Source organism: Eurypyga helias, unplaced genomic scaffold (assembly GCF_000690775.1).
Source record: "Eurypyga helias isolate BGI_N326 unplaced genomic scaffold, ASM69077v1 scaffold7485, whole genome shotgun sequence".
NCBI lineage: Eukaryota > Metazoa > Chordata > Aves > Eurypygiformes > Eurypygidae > Eurypyga > Eurypyga helias.
The window spans coordinates 55,472-72,564 of record NW_010249479.1 but is presented as its reverse complement, the minus strand read 5'-3'; the positions used below and the strand labels follow the sequence as shown (position 1 = coordinate 72,564).

The window sequence follows — 17,093 nt, the reverse complement described above, 5'->3', positions numbered from 1 at the left end:
AAAGGTCCCTCCCGTAGGAGCCAAGGGGAAGGGTTGTTGGGAGAGATAAAAGGATGAGCTCGGATGTTGCAGTCGGGGAAGTTTAGGAGGGGAGGAGGGGGAATCTCATTCGGATATCTCAGCTGCACGTGCCATAGAGATGTCCATAGGAAAGAAATTATCCAGATATCTGATGCCAATAATGAGGGCTGCTAGAGAGCACGCTAAGGTGCGCCTGGTCCTTGGCAAGCTCATGATGATGGCTTTCACGCCGCTCTTTTCGGAGACTGGATCTCCCCACGTTCTTCTTGCAGCCCTGTGTCTCTCCTCCTTCTCCGCAAGCCCCTTCACCAGCGACCAAGAAACACGTACTAGAGCGGGGCTGAGCTCCCTACCATTCCTGAACACCATCTCCTGGAACCACAGCACTGGCAAGGACCTGGCCACCCCTTCGCATCCCTCCTGGTTTTCATTCTTCCTGCCAGCTCCCTCAGCAAGGAGCTTCCAATATCCACAAGACTGGCAGATCCCAGCTCCCGGGAATGGATGATCCTCCCCAGGTATCCACACAGGGTTTAGGATCAACCTTGATGCTTCTGGGGAAGAGGATGAACCAGTGCCACAGGATAGTTGTACCAGCTAGCCACGTAGCTGGTGGCAATTATTGGTTTTGTAGTGAGGGGTAACAGCTGATGAAGACAGCCCCGGAGCATGATCACCCAGCATGGTCAACAGGAAGGAGTATTCTCATTCAGCACGTGTCTGAGGGAGATGGGGAGACAACGTGATGCAAAACAAGATGCTACACAGAGGGTATACTCATCGCTTAGTACCTATGATGATCATGAAGTGTCTTGCTCACCATAGCAGCAGAGATAACTAACCAGAGAGGAGCGACTAGAAATGGGAAAACACCCAAACCCAAACCAAACCGTGGATCACTGCCATCCCAAAATGGCAAAGACTGACCTCTCACCAACCACATCTCAACAATTTCTAATTTCTCTTCCAAAATCCCACTAGATCACCTAAATACCTTCCGCTATCTACGTCTTGGCACGGCAAGGGCAGGAGATGCTGTGCTCTGGCTCCCACAGACAGCCAGCTGCACCCCTAAATCAGGGGGCACCCAATTTTGTCTCTAGACAAACATATCCGGCGAGGCTTCCACTTACTCACGGAAGCCCCGAGCTGACTTTCAGAGCCAACAGCTCTTCCCAGGGCGCATCCCACCTATTTGTGGTGTGAACTCATGGCTCTTGGAATCTCCCAAATATTCTTGACATTTCTTAATGCAAGTAAGGACTCGTCTGCCTACCGCAGACAACACTGGCTGCAAAGAAAGGATGTGGGTGGTGGGTATAGACTGAAACACCAGAACAGAATAACTCCCTCCCTCTAGGGAAGGAAGAAGAAGGTTTAGGAAAGTAATAATCTAGAAAAACCTATGCTTAAAAAAAAGGCAAAGAAAATAAAGAATGGCACATTATCCAAACAAAATCTGAGTTTTTTTGAAGAGGGGCAGGGGTAAATCAATCCTTTTTTAATAAAACCCTGAGCTTTTAATAAAGTGTTCACACTGATGGGCTGGAAATATTGTAAGAAAGAATTAACTCGGAGCTATTGAGACTCTAGGGCAAAAATAGCACTGATTCTACATTATTTCTTTAAACCAAGGAGTTTTTGAAGAGGAGGGGGATGGTACTGAAGAATTAAAACTCTTTTAATGATATTTGACATGTATCTGTACTGTGCTATTGCAAGGGAATACCACCGCCAGTCTCAAAACCAAGCACTGGTGGGGTTTGTCCCCCCTCTTGCCTTCATGTGGCCCCCTGTACAATAAAGCACAGCTTCACAAGCCTCAGCTTGTCCCTTAGCCGGTGGATTTCTCCCCTTTCACCCCCAAGGTGAATCTGCAATGCTGCACGGACCACGCACCAGGTGAGGTCCAAAAGCAGGAGCTCACCAGACCAACAGCATCCCTGCAAGAGGAAATAGCCCCTCTCTTCCAGCCCCGATTAACTTGCCTGGAGAACATCAACAATGCTACCCAGTCTGCAGACACCCAAAAAGATTCTGGGGATGACAAATACAGGTTTGCCAAGGTTTGCCACAGCTGCAGGCAGCTTTGGTGCACCGGGATGCCCTGGGAGAGATGTCTGAGGCATGCTGGGGGGATGAACAGCATCAAGAAAGAAGACACACCACCTCCAGGGACAGCAAAGTCTCTCCCCGCAGCAAAATCTCTTCCTTTGCCCGAAAAGAATTTCTTTCCTCTCGCTGTCCAAATAAGCATGTGCCCAAAACACTTCTAAATTGCACTACCAGATCCTGGCCTGAGAAAACTGAGAGCTACGACGGCACTTCTCTCCCCTCTTGTGCCCCTCCGCCCCTTTTCCTTCTTCTTCTCTTACAGGATTAGGGACTTGAAAGCAAAGCGCAGCCCCGGCGTTGCAGCAGGAGGAGGAGCGGGGGGGAAGCGCTTCAGAAAGCTGCCATGGCAAGGGAAAAAAAAAAAAAAAAAATCCTATTTCTCACTTCTTAATTCCAGTCAATTCCAGTCAAAGGGCCGATAGAGATCTGTTTGTGGTAATTTGCTGCAGTTTATCCACTCTTTTCACCTTCTATCGGCTCTTCACTGACGGGCTGGCTGACATGCTGTTACTCGAGTGAGGAAATTAAAATTTGATGCAATAATCCCAAATAAGAAGGATTTTATTAGGTAATGTATACACTTTAGATGAGGTATTCTCGCCTGATACGTTGATAGAGGAACAGAGACATGCTGTGCACCACAGATAAAAAGAGAGGCAGGAGAGAGGGAGAGCAGGCGCGCGGAGCAGCAGCAAGTCTCCCCTCCGTAGGTTTGGGCTGGGGTGAGATGCCTCGAGCACGTTTTGACTCGCTGGGCCTGACAGCTGGTCCAGTATCACCCACAAATGCACTGCAGCCCCTTGGCTTGACCTGGAAGCCTGGTTTTGGACAGGAGTGGGCCAAGCCCAGCCTCCTCACCCAAATTTGTTGTTATCCTTTCGATAATCAAGCCATTCTGCAGGGTGAGAATTTCCACTCTGCCTCCCTGGGGTGGTAGGGCAGAGCTCATGAGAAGACTTCAAATGGGACAAAACCGGACACGTTAAACCCCAGGCTTGCCAGAGCAAACCACCTCCTTGTTTCAGCACTGGACGTTTCTCCCGGGAAAGATGGGACTTTGGGTCCAAACCAGAGAGCAATTCCACTCAAACTACCCGCCCGCGTTCAGCAGTTGTCGTCTTCGCCGTGTCTCTGGCGGCACATATCCGCCTTGGATATCTCAGTGCCTTTGGAGATGTGACACGGGGCCAAGAGAAATTAAAAAATGCCTACACCCGTCAGAAAAGTGCTAGCAGTTGGGTGAGCAAACTGTTACGCTGCAAACAGTGTAAGTTCTGGGAATAACCAACGCACGTCGGTGTGCCGACACGAAGAGACCGCTGAGCTCCAGCCTTAATATATATCATTAATTTGAGAGGGATCCCCTTTTCTGGATACCAGGTCATCCCAAGAAGGTGATGCGGTCTGTAATTTTCCAATCTCGTGGGAATTCCATTTCTATAATTTCATCTAAGGCTTGTTGCCCCCAGTTAAGGGTGACCTAAGCAGCGTTTTTTCTTCCCTGCAGCTCGTATTGCCCACTACAGAAATACTCTTTAATCTCAACAGCATTGAAACACACTGAACGTTTCACTTCATCAAAGTAATTCATGAAGCCATCTTTTTGGCCATCTTCAGGCCGGCAGACAGGTAATGCGCTGTCTGACCGCGGGATTTGTGACAGCAGGACTCAGCCCTATTGATCCAGCACTCCCCATGCCGTCAGAGCCAGCACTTTGCTCCAAAGTGAATAAAAAGGCACCAACTGAAGCGAGCTGGAGAACACCCTGAGCCATCAGGCATCTGGGATCCGGGGCACCAGAGGTGTTACGGGATGCACGCGTGGTACGGACGCCTACCATGCCATGGTTTTAGGACGGAAGGTTTTTCCATCCATATACAAAAATATCCACCCTACGGACGAAGCGATGGGCTGCACAGCTGTGCCTTGGGAAGGCGGGTGCTGCCGAGTGCGTGGGCTGAAGGTCCTGGGCCCCAGTTCCCAAAGCTGAAGCTGCCCGCCACGCTCCCCACCGTCTACTGCGGGGAGGAAAAAAAAAGCCCTGCTGTATTTAGAGACCGGGAGATGTTTTCCACAAACAGCGAGTCTGCTGACAAACCGAGTTGCAGAAGAACTAAAATGATTGGATCAATTTGGCAAAACCTGGGGGAAAATGCTCAAAGTGCTGAAATGGCTGATGATTCTGGCATTTTCAAAACTGTCTCATTTTGGGAACGTTTACATTTTTCTACAACTTTTCTGTTAGAAATGGCATGCATATATGCTGTGGGGAGGAAATGGGGTGACTGTGTGCAAAGAACAACAGAAAGTCGTCTTAAAATTTAAGAAAAAAATATTTAGGAAAACATTTTATTTGGGTTTCGGGCTTCCTAAACCTCCTTGTTTAGGGTCCCTTTTTTAAAAAAATGCCAAAACGGTTTGGAGCTGGCTTGAAACATGCTGTTCCAGAAAGAAAAAGGTCTGCTTCTCTTTGGGTGCCATTTGAATCGCATGGGTTAGAGCACTTGCACTTCAGCATGGTAACAAGGCTGCTCTTTGTAACCCGAGTCCCAAACATCAGGGCAGAGCAACAAAAAGCTGGGCTGGATGGAAGGATGAATGTATTTGCAAAGAGGTTTTCCTTTGGGGTACCTTGTGCTTTTTCTCCCATGCCCTACCCCATCCTCCCTCAGCCCCCGACGCAACACCGCGGTCACGGACATCGGAGTGAAGCAGCAGCCCTTACCGGAGGCGAGTTCTCATAGATGTTCGTGCTGTAAGGCAGGTTGATAAAGATGGGGTCCATGTCCTGCACATCCGTGACGGTGATTGCCAGGTTGGCCAGAGTGGAGAGCGGCTTGTTTTTATCTTGGTCCTTGAAAAAACAAGGGGTTAGGGGAGAGAGAAGGTTGAGATCAGAAAAATAGAATTACTCAACAGCATTATGACTCTCACAGTTGTAGTTGGGTCAAAATTCCTGAATCGTCCAGGTGATCATCCCTTTTTCAAGCTACCTGCTGGAATTATTGTCCACGGTACCTCCCTCTAAGCTGAAACAGAATACTCATTTCACTCCAGCATTAGCCCTTTAAAATAGAATCATAGAACAGTTTGGGTTGGAAGGGACCTTAAAGATCATCTAGTTCCAACCCCCCTGCCATGGGCAGGGACACCTTCCACTAGACCAGGTTGCTCCAAGCCTCATCCAGCCTGGCCTTGGACACTTCCAGGGATGGGGCATCCACAGCTTCTCTGGGCAACCTGTCCCAGTGCTTCACCACCCTCTCCGGGAAGAACTTCTTCCTGATATCCAATCTAAACCTCCCTGATTTCAATTTGTACCCATTACCCCTTGTCCTGTCACTACAGGCTCTTGTAAAAAGTCCTTTCCCAGAACAAAATAGAACAAACACCAACTTACTTTTCACCCCGTTTGGGGTTGAAAAGAAGCAACACTGTTCAACATATACCTCAAAGATACAAATTCCCTCCTAAGGCACCTAAAACACTCTAGGGCACCTCCTCACCGGAAAACCCCGGTGTGGTCGCCAGTAGACTGGGGAGGTATTCTCCCTGCCCTGCGAAGCAGGTCACAGCAAGCACGCAGCAATTTGAGGACGAGCAGAGGTGGCCCTCAAACGCTTCAATGCTCCAAGCAGGAGCAGCATCTCCCTTACACTCCATCGCAACCCATCAGGACGGAGCCGCAAGCACTTTCCCAAAGCAAGACCAAGAGCCAATGCCGGGCTGCCGCCAGCCCGTCCCGGCAGTGCCCTGCTGCCACCGTATCTCTTGCTGAAGGCTCATCCCATGGCTGCTCAAAAGCGACCCCGATGCCCACAGCCCTGCTAGAAGGGCAGGAGCAAAGCAGATAACGCATGAAAGGGTGGAAATAAATCTCTCCTTACCCCCTAATCAAGCTCTGTGGTGAAAGGCGACCATTAGAGGTTACTGCACACTTCTGCAAAATGGCTCTGAACAGCGGCAAGGACTGATTGCCAGAAGATTAATGTTAATTTAAACCGTATTCAACAACACAGCTTGTACATTATCCTCTTAACCTGCAGGCCTCAGCATTTACGGCCTGGATGGATGCTTATTTCTGACTCGCGCTCTGCTGTTAGCGTTATCAGGTTCAAGTCTTTTGTTTCTTCAGATAATGTGGGGTTTTTTTCCCTCCCCTTCATCCCTTAGATTTTGGTCAAGTATTACAGATAGCACTGAAAAAGCAAGCACATTTCAAGTTTCCTCACCTACCGTCTCTCACGCTGTCCTTTCCAGTCTCTTTCTGCCCTTGCTGCCCACATCGCTGGGATGAAACGGCTCATGCCTTGAACCACAGCTGCTCTTGCAGTAACCCCAAATTCACCATCACCCCCCATTCCATATGATGAAAGGCTGCAAGAACTGGGCTTGTTCAGCCTGGAGAAGACGAGGCTCCGGGGAGACCTCATTGCAGCTTTCCAGTACCTGAAGGGGCTACAAGGGTGCTGGGAGAGGACTTTTTACAAGGGCCTGTAGTGACAGGACAAGGGGGAACGGGTACAGATTGAAAGCAGGGAGGTTTAGATTAGATATCAGGAAGAAATTCTTCATAGAGAGGGTGGGGAGGCACTGGGACAGGTTGCCCAGAGAAGCTGTGGATGCCCCATGCCTGGAAGGGTTCAAGGCCAGGCTGGATGAGGCTTGGAGCAGCCGGGTCTAGTGGAAGGTGTCCCTGCCCATGGCAGGGGGGTTGGAACTGGATGGTCTTTAAGGTCCCTTCCAACCCAAACCATTCTATGATTCTATGATTCCCACTGCGGGCCTTGCAAACTCTTCATCAGGCAGGCAAGAGGCTGCACGTGCTCTTCCAACTCCTGCTATCCTGGTGCAACTCTCATCCTCCTTCCCAGGCTGAACTTTGCCCCGGGGTTTCTCGTTGCCTCTCTGCTAGAAATTACCAGCACCCTGCGACCGAGCAGAGCAGATATTCCCACAGCTGCAGTCAAGCCCAGTTTGGAGACTGAAAAATTAAGTCTTTGAAGTCCCAGAGCTGGAAATCACTAGAAGCCAGGAGCGTATTGGGTAGTAAGTCCCAGATATGCCCCCATTTTATCTTTGCTGGTCACTTCACCAGGAATACAGGGCTAGATGGAGCTGGCTGGACCAAGGTGGCATCCTTGTGTCCTTGAGGAAACCAGAATCAGGGATGGGAAAGAAAGGACCGTTTCCATCAGTCTTTGGTCCTAAGTTTCCTAACCCATTAGGCAGTTCAACAGCACATCCTGGGAAAGTGTGTTGGCAGCAGATTGATAAGGGAACGATCAACAGAGAGGGCCTCTTATCACTGGCGTATTTAAAATAGAGAGAGGTGTATTTCAGAGAAAAATAAGCTTCTGGGAAAAACTCCACAGCCTTGAATATGCAGGGGTTGAGCTGAAAGGTTGAGCCGTTTGCCTGTGGCCCCGCAGTCTCCACGACCGCGTAGAGCTAAGCAGCCCTCCCCGTCCTCGTGACATTTGTGGTTCGGCATCAAGACAATGATCTTGATTAAATCACATGCTTCAAGAGCTCTAGCCAGCTGCCTGGAGGGGTCAGGAAGGGTTCTCCCCCCTTCCTCTCCTGAATGGAGAGGTGGTCAGATGTATTGTAGGGCTGAACCTCACCTTCCCCTGTTGTACCTGGGATGGGGAAGGAGCCATCACCCACAGAGCCTGCTTGCACGGTTCTCCTCATTCACACACTCCCTGTTGAGCTCTCGCTAGATTTGACACCGGGAAAGAAGATTCCCATTTGGGTAGGGCAAGTGTCCCACTTGGTTCAACAAGGCCTAGTGCTGGGTCCTGCCCTTGGGTCACAACAACACCCTGCAACGCTGCAGGCCTGGGGACGAGGGGCTGGGAAGCTGCCCGGTGGAAAAGGACCTTGGCAGTGCTGGGTTAACAGTTGGACTCGACAATCTTAATGGTCTTTTTCAACCCAAAACATTCTATGTTTCTATAATTCTATGACTTTGCCGTGGTGGCCGCCTGGATGCACCTCACCCAGAGGTCCCCTCCCAGTACGGTCGCACTGACTGCAATTAGGACCTTATTTTCTCCTCCTCTGCTCACCAAAATTTTAACTCTTGAGGTTTGAGCTCAGCTTTTGCTGAGTGAGCCTCAAGGGGTTTGATACAGGTGAATCCGTCTGTAATAAGCCATGATGCACAAGGAATGAGCCCAGAGGATTTAATGGTCTGTATGCCTTCTACTGGCTTTCTTCACCCCCTTCACCAAGAGGGTTGCTTGCCTTTATGCAGAAGCCCCTGATGCTGTTGGAGAGCTGCAACCATGCTCCACAAGCTGCCCAGCAGCAATTTGAAACTACCCAGGCACCTCATTGCTATAACAAAATTCCAAGTGGAACATGCTGGATGTGCGCGAGAAGATGCCAGAGTGGAGCAATAAAAGAAGTTAGCAGCAGCTCCTTCCCCATTGCAGCCTCCCCAGAAAAAGGCCTCCCCCCTTGCAGCGAGCAGAAAAAGACCCACCGTGGCGTTGACCTGGAGCTGGTACGCCTGAGTCACTTCATAGTCCAGCTCCCGTATCACCGACACGATGCCGCGGCCGCTGTCGATGGCAAAGAAATTGGAAGGGGGCTGGAAGGAGTAAAGCACGCTGCCTCCTGCCCCCTGGTCCGGATCCGTGGCGTTCACGATGAAAATCGGTGTGCCCACCGGCGTGTTCTGGAAATGACATAAAAAAAATGCATGGGTAAAATCATGCACCGGCCTGTTTCCCCATCAAACTCACACCAACAATTTCCTTTGCCCAACAGAAGGAATATCTACAGACCCGAAAACTTCAGTCCTCTGTTTTCAGGACATTTATAAGTTCTACAGCTGTTTTCTTCATTATAGCATTGCAGCAGCTATAATAGTTGTTACACACTTACAATAATAGTTATACACCTGTGGTCAAGATGGCACTCTATCACAAACTCTTATTTTCCCAGACATCACAACTTTCCAGAAAAATTACTCTCTGCTGAAACTTGTTTTCTGCCCAACGGCACTTTTATTTTCAGCGCTGATTCCCTCTCTGTTTTCACCATTAGGCATTAAATATAAGAGAGCCTCAAAAAAAAAAAAAAAACCCAAAACACACCCCCAAAACCACACATTAAATGCAACACAGAAATTTACATAAAATTCAAAGTTATAGTTGCCACAGCAACTACGACCTGGCCCGATTAACGCAGGCATTAACAGTTAAATCGTCATAAATCTGGAACTAATCTACATGCGTAAACTATGCAGCTGAGTGCACAAAATCAGCAATGGCAAATGCAGTTTGGCACTTCTTATTGTTTAACTTCACAGCAGGGAGAACAATTATCCATTTTTGGTGGAACAGCTGCATGTTCCTATGCAAATCTTAAATGCATATTCTTGTCTCTCTAAAGGCAAAAGCAAAGACAAGCAAGCAAAAGAAAAAAAAAAAAAGCAGCTTCGCTAAGGACCCGGGCCGCAGGTATGCAGAGATCACGACCGCGTGGGCAATTCCACGTTTGTACCACGTTAGGGGTTGACAAAGAGCTAAAATTTGAGAGGGAGACAGCAAAGGTCAGAAGCGAGACACAGCAGCGGCTGGTCATGGCCAGTTGGGATAATACGGATTATTTCTGCAAACCTCTTCCCAAGACTCTGCGTTTTATCGTTAACTTCCTTCCGTAATAAATTATCCGTCCTTAGCTCATAGAGAAGCATCATGAAGTGCTGAGAAGGTGGAAAGGAGACCTGAGGAGATGCACTGCTTCCAAGTGAAGCTCTTCCTTCAACCCCTTGGCCAACGCCAAGCAACCAACTGAGCCATTTTCAGGGTTTTTGGGAACCACAAAGCTTGCAGTGAACCACAGCCAGGGCTTCAGCGAGGCTGTCCCAGGCCACCACCTCCCCTAGAAAGCATGAGAAACTGGGGCTCCACACTCAGAGCTCTGATTTAACCAGTTTAATAGTGGGTGATGGCACCCAAAAAGAACCAAAGCATCTGAATTTCCCCCGGCAAGGCTCAGGCCAGCAGAAACCTGTCCTCAAGGCAGGTGGCAGGACTTGCTCGGTCAGGTGAGCGAGGAACCCAGGGTACGTCCCCCAGCTCGCACGCTGTGCCCCAAAAGCAGGGCTGAGCACGCACGGCGTGCTCGCGCACATCCCTCACGCCTCCCTGCCCTCCCATCCAGCCACACGGCATTGCAGGGATGCTCTGACATCTAAGCCGGCCTCGGGCTCCGGCGAAACTCCACTTTCCTTACTTCAGCGTCGCTTCGGCTGAGGTGCGAGAGGTTGCCATTCCCACCTAGATTTTTCATTTGCTTTCTTTTTTTTACCCCCTTCTAAATCAAGCTGCTAAAGAAAGCCTCGCAGGGCATGGCCTGAGGATTATTTTTTAAAGCACCTTCAAGTTTTTTTGTGATCAGCAATCATAAAAGCATAAAAGATATAGCTAGGAGGGATCTCAAGAGAGAAATGTGTCCCCGTGCTAGACCTAAATCATTCCCATCCTTAAAGCCTCCCGGTGATGGAGACATCACAGCCTCCCCAGCCCATTTTTTGCCTTACAACTGCTCGTTTTCTGGCACGCTTAACCCAGATCTGCCCTGCTGCCATGTAAAACCTTGACTTCATGCCATGCCCACAGCACCTTAACCCTGGCACCACAACTTAGGTAGCCTGGGTGGTGTGTTGGGGTGAAGAAGCCCTTCGTGGGGGGGCTGTGGTGGGTGTTTGCTTTCCAAGTGCTCCCAAGACATCTCTTTGGGCAGGACGAGAGCATCTCCCCAACCTTTTTTGGGCTACCTGCCTCCCCAGAGCCATCATGAGGTGGGAACAGCCTTGGAGCATCCCGCAGCCCTCCCCTCGCTGCTTCCACCGCTGCGGCCCACATCCTCCAACAACTACTGTCTTCTCAAATTCCTTCCCCAGAGCCACCGAGGTATCAATGTCAGGACGAAGAGCATTACAAATTAACCATGAAGAGGGGGAGGAGGGGAGAGGCAGCAAACAAGTTGCTCGGTTGAGGTCTGGGGTATCTTGTCCCCAGGAATAATCATATTCATAAGGATAAAGCTGGACTTGATGAATATGTTTCTTCTTCTTTTTAAGTGCCCCTAGCCACTCCTTTTAACATGCAAATCCTCTCTGGTCACTCGTGATTATGGGTCTGCAAGGCAGGCTCTGAAAGAGGAGAGCTTGATTTCCCTGGCATTGTATTTCATACAATAGCCCAAAAACACGCTTTGAAGAGAGTTCATCTCCTCATCCTTCCAAAGGAGAAGCTGCCTGGAGGGACACGGGAGGTCACCAGCTTTGGTGCCATCAGCTCCAGCACCTCTAGACACCGCCTGAGCTCTGGCTTGGCAAACACCCTATTTTTATCCTTATTTTACAGCTTTGCTGACCAGGTCCCTTCATTGGCCAGGGTAGCAAAAGCCATACAAGCTCTGGACAAAGATCTGGCCTGCCCTGGAAAAGAGTCACTGGCGTCTACAGCAAAGCATCGAGGGGTTGTGAGGGACCCTGGGACAGGACCTCCCAGGAGGGAGTGCACAAGCAAAGCACAGCACCCGTGAAGTTAGGAGGGGAGCAGAAGGACTCCCAGGCAATAAAAGAGCATGGTCACAGAGGGGGAAATCTCTGACACTGCCCAAAGTGGTCAGTGGGAAGATTTCCCTGTAAAATGCATGCCCTTATTCCCAACAGCACACAGGTCAAAGGATGCAGAACTATAAGAAGCACTCTGGGTAATGCATCTTTTTTTCCCCAGCTCAATTTCAAGCGAAAAAGAAACCACAAAACAATCAACTCTGGCAAGGTAAAACCCACTGTGGGATGCAGACATCCCATATCAACAGTCCTCCAGGAAAAAGAGGCCTTAGTTGCAATATTTATGCCCGGGCAGGACACAGTCAGGACTCAGAGGAATTTCAGACTATCTGCCTTAAAAAGCTTAAGAAGCACGTCTTTAAAATCCTCTTGCCATTTTTGGGTCAAACGGGAACAAGATATTCCTCAGCGAGAGCCTGACATCTTTATTTCTCAAAGGACGCGGCCCATCATCCAAACAATGGAGCAAAACATCTGTATAAACTGCACTGGCTCGGGTTTGTGTTTGATGGTAAATAACAGGCGGAGGGCACATCCCTGGGAGATGCGATTGGAAAGCACCGAGCCTGCTCAAAACAGGCCGTGTTTCTGCATTTTGAGCATTTGGCCTGTTTATAGGACTCTTCTGCCTGTAACTCGTGGCTGTTCTGCCTTGGCAAAGGTTAACTGTGGTTATGCTTAGGTCACCAACAGGCAAGAATAGTCAATTCTACCTGTTCTATCAAAAAAAAAAAATAAAAGGAAATGCAGACAGATGACAACCTACAGGCGCTTGTGGCAAACAGGTGAGTTTTCTACACGAGTCGCCAAATTTTGTCAATTTTTAAAGCTTTCGACTCTCTCCAGCAGCCAGCGATGAGGCTTAACTCGCCACAGAAAAAAAGAACGTGTGGCAAAACTGTGTCATATCATTAAATCTTCGTTACGATGCCAGCAGATGTGAGATAAAAATAAACACGCAGACAGATGCCTCCCGCTGAGGAGGGCAAACAGGAGCGGGTCCCGGGAGCGGGACCTGTCTCCAGCACCCCATCCTTCATCCAACAGCTCAGCAGGAGCAGCTCCAGCACCCAGATCCCCCCCACCCAGGCAGCTCCGGGAGTTAAAGGGTGATGCCACTGCAATGCCACTGAGCTGCGTGGGCTGGGGATGCCGGGGCGCAAGGTAGCAAGGCCATTTGTGGTCCCTTATTTTGCAATAAATGAACGAGAAAGGTTCGAACCGTCGCGAAAATCTTGTAGGAAGAAGCTCTGGGGTCCTGTTTGCTGGAAAGAAATACTGGATGGTAACAGCCTGTGTTACAGGCAGCTACCCAAAGCACCAGGGAGACCAACCCAAGAGCGGCAAGGTGCAAGAGAAGTCTGCTCCATTTCAGCGTACCACCAATAGCAAGGATGGATTTGTTGGATAAGGAACAACCAACCCTAAAATCCATGCCCAAGCACAAAAGGACATTCCTGCACAAGGGCAGCTAATGCTGGAGAAAATGTTATCAGAAAAGGGCCTTTTAAAATATTTACACCTCGCTCTCTGGCCACACCTATAGCCTTTAATATCTTATTATGGGTCCTGCTAGAAAATGTATTGGTAATAAAACTGCTCCAGCGCGATGCGGCAAAACAAGGCGGATTGCGACCTGGAGGCGATGCAGCCCCCGGGCTGCGACGTGCCCTACCAGGCAGATTACAGGGCTGGACACGAGGGGTGCTGGGCAGGAGTCCCTAAAAACATCAGAGCTCAATCGCCTTTTGTCCACCACCAAACGTTCCCCGAGGGCTGCAGAGCCAGCTCGGCTGGCGTTGGGGAAGCACCAAGGACCAAAGAAGAGGCAGGACCAATGACGACCGGAGATGGGCTGGGTAAGGAATTCCCAAGGAAAAAGCTCCCAAAATCAAGGAAAACTTCAGGGAGGACAATTTTTAAGGCGTGCATAAAGCTATATGAAGGAGCCCTTCTTTCACACAGGGCTCAAAAGGAAAGGTTGCTTGTGGAAAAGCCAGCATCCATGCCGTTCCGCCAGGCCCATGGCGCTCGCTCCTAGGATGCGTGAAACCCTCTGGCCGTCAGGCAGCCGCTCGCCCTGCTAAGGGAGCAGATTTGCACGGCGCCTGTGAGAGCTTTCCACCGTAGCAAAACCATTTCATGGGCCGGCAACACCTCGAACGTGCCTCGGTCCATCGGTCTCGTCCAACTGGCCTGACACCAGGCTGAGAGGGGCAACACGTGGCGCTGACTTTTTTCACAGCCAGGTCAGAGTCAGGTAGAAATAAAGGTGGGAGGTGAAGCGGAGGAGATCTGGGTGTTAGTTTCTCTGGTACTCCCTTCCCTCGCACGCATCCAACCTTTCCAACCCGGAGACAGGCTGTTGCAAAGCTTTGTTTGAGCACTAGAAATGTTTATCCGGAGATGGTTCCCTCGGAGCCCACTCCCCCTCTCCAGCAGCTCGGCCACACAGAGGACCTCCATCCGACCTCCCGGGGCAAAGTCACCCAGCAGAAGCTGGGAGGAATGATTAGGATGCGGATGCGCGCGTGCCGTACCAATGCGTATAATGTGGAAAAACGGCAGGCAATCTGGCCGAACAGCTGTCTGAAGGTCGATGGGATGAGCGGAGGCGACGCAAACGGGCTGGGGGGCATACAGCAACGGGCACGAGGGCTGGAGCAGCAGGCAGCAAACCAAGCCACCCGCGCTCTGATCTTCACATCGGCATCGAAACCGTCTCGCCAGCCCTATTTCAGGTCCTGCTTTCCACCCCCCTGGCGCTGCCCCTGCATCAAGGCAGGAGCTGCCCGCTCCCATCAGGAGATGCTTCGCTGCTTCGCGCTCCTGTTATATCTCAGGTCAACCTATTACTCTTAAATAATTCCCTGCTGCTCTTCCTGGCAGCTCTCTTCCCCCTCCCTGCCTCTTGCCACAGCGCAGCGGGGCAGACAAAAGGAGCTTTGCGCTCTGCTAAAAGCCGGTTCAGACATCCCTCTGCTCGAGGCAAAGGCGCTCTCACCAATCCCGTCTCATCGCAGAGCAGGAAGGGGGGTTCCATGCCTCTTGCCCAAGGCGAGGCATCTCAGAGATGCTGTGTAACGCAGCTGACACGGAATCCGAGTGCTCTTCGGCTCAGCTGAAATCCCGAATCCCTCAACCCTGGGCTGCCCAGGACAGATTTAAGTCACCTACTCCAGGTCTCATATGCAGTGCTGCAGGAGAAAGCTGCAAAGGCAGAGCGTGACCGAGTGCCAGCCCCGTTTCCAGACTCTGGTGAGAGGAAAAACCAGCCCCAGGTTTCGCTTTCCCTCCCCAGGCTCCGTCTCGGAAGCGGCCCAAATGCCAGACTGGGTCTCTTGCTTGCGTGCCAGCCCTAAATGCTCACATGGATGTGCGCAGACTTCCAATTCCTGTATTCTTTATTACACTTTTAATTACATTTATTAATTGTATTACTGCTAGTTCGAGCCAAGCAATTTCCAATTTCAAAGTTTGATTTTAAAACCTGATAATTTCCTTTTTTTTTTAATTTAATTTTTTTGGTTGAAATTCACCGCACCTTTCAATCAGCTCTCGTTAATATGTATCTCTTGTTGCTATCTCCATTAAGTGACCTCCCTCATTATCGGGTGACACTGGCAAACGGCCACCGCAGAGCTATAATTCAATTGAGGGGCTTTTGAAAACACCATAAACACAGCTGGAATAGATGTGTTATTGGAGCCAGAGACCGAATTAGCGGCTGGATAATGGCACGCGGAGCCGAGAGCACTTATGCATGGCGGACGCAGCCCGACGCAACACGCGGAGCTTGGGAAAGGGACGCGGCAACCCACGGGGGAGCTTGCCACGCTGGCAGAGGACAGAGCTCAGCAGGCAGAGAGCGAGCAGGGATGAACGGGAGAGGATGCTCTGATATCCCGCAGGATATAGCTGCCTGCTTCCTCCATCCCAGAGCTGCCGCGTTTCCCACCGGCGCTAACTCTGCCCTTGCCAGCACAAGGCTCGGATCTGTCACCGCTCTGCCCTCCGCTCTCAGAAGCAACAGAGGCCACGCAGCTCAAGCACTCATCCAGAACGGAGTTACACTCGACAGGGAAAGCGAGGGTGAAGGGAAGCACTGCATGGCAGAGCTGCGATTTGCAGCTTCAGGGGCAAAAGGAGCTGCCGGCCCTAGACCACGGCACATGCAAGGCTCCGGCTTGCAGAGTGGCCACACCACAACCTCCATCCCCAACCAAAACACCAGACCTTCCCTCTTCCCTCCCTCTGAACCTGGCCTTCAGGGTGGTGCTGGGTCCCTCCTCATCCCCAGCCAGCCCTGCCCTGCCCATCCACTCTCCGCGAATCCCGGCAAGCAGCCCGGTGGGTGAAGCACCAGGAGAAAGAGAGCAAAGAGAAGAAAGCACGTTCCACGCCGGCTTTCAAGAAGCCATCCTGCCCACGCCGTTCCCGGTTATTTAAGCAGACAGCCAGCTTGGTCTGTCGAACCCCGTTTCCCTCGACAGCCCCCGTTTCGACGTAACCCCAGCTAACGCTGCGTTCGCGGTCCCAGATCTCTGGAGACCAGGAGTGGCTTCCCGTGAAAAGCAAGGAAGGGAAGGGAAGCTAACGCCAGCGGGTTCACCTACTCTGCGCTGGGGAGCCCTTGCAAGAACCTTCCCAGCAACCAAAAACCCACCGAGACAGACTGCTACAGGGCCAGCAAGTCACGAGCACAGAAGCCCAGTCGGAGAGATTATAAAAACCCACGTGGGGTTCACCTTTCTTCTTCGGAAAAGAGGTGGAGAGAGCTCTGGCAGGGCCAAAGCAGTCTACCTTTACGTTTTCAGCCTCCTCCAGCGAGACACAGCTCAGTCAGCGGGTCTGACAACTCCTGCCAAACAGCATCAAAGGCAATGGCCAAGGCGCTCGCCGGACCGTTCCTGATGGTTTTCGGCAGCCTCGCAAACATCGGGGAGCGGTGGCAGACCTGGCAGAGCACACGCTGGCAGAATTTCTTCAATGGGAGCAACTTCAGACCTCTCCGCTACATCGACTCCAGGTGACATAACAAAACCCTCAGCGTAGCTCTTGGCTAATTGGGAATTAAAGGCAAGTAGCAGCATTAACACCTCCCACGAGGCTGACGGAGAATAGATCCTGCTCTATTCTCTCGCTCTTCTTTCTACCAGACAACAATCTTGGTCAAAAAGGGCGAGAGAATCAAAGTCACATACATCATCTTCTCCAAGCCATATGACTCGGTGCTCTGTGAGATTGATTAACACCTAGAATAATTCAAAATCAACACAGTCAGCTGGCACATAGCCCTCGAAACACAGTTGTAAACAAGGAAAATTATCAGGCAAGTGTATTTTTAATGGA

General features: G+C 50.7%; 1 protein-coding gene across 1 annotated transcript in view; it reads right to left on the bottom strand.

The window, feature by feature from the left end:
- The window catches only part of LOC104509431 (cadherin-23-like), a gene marked incomplete at both ends in the record, with an annotated part of 77,020 nt that overhangs the window by 25,407 nt on the left and 34,520 nt on the right, over nt 1–17,093 (bottom strand). Inside the window, 2 exon segments of the mRNA XM_010151371.1 lie at nt 4,863–4,991; nt 8,631–8,825. Of these exon segments, the coding sequence (XP_010149673.1) occupies nt 4,863–4,991; nt 8,631–8,825 (324 nt within the window).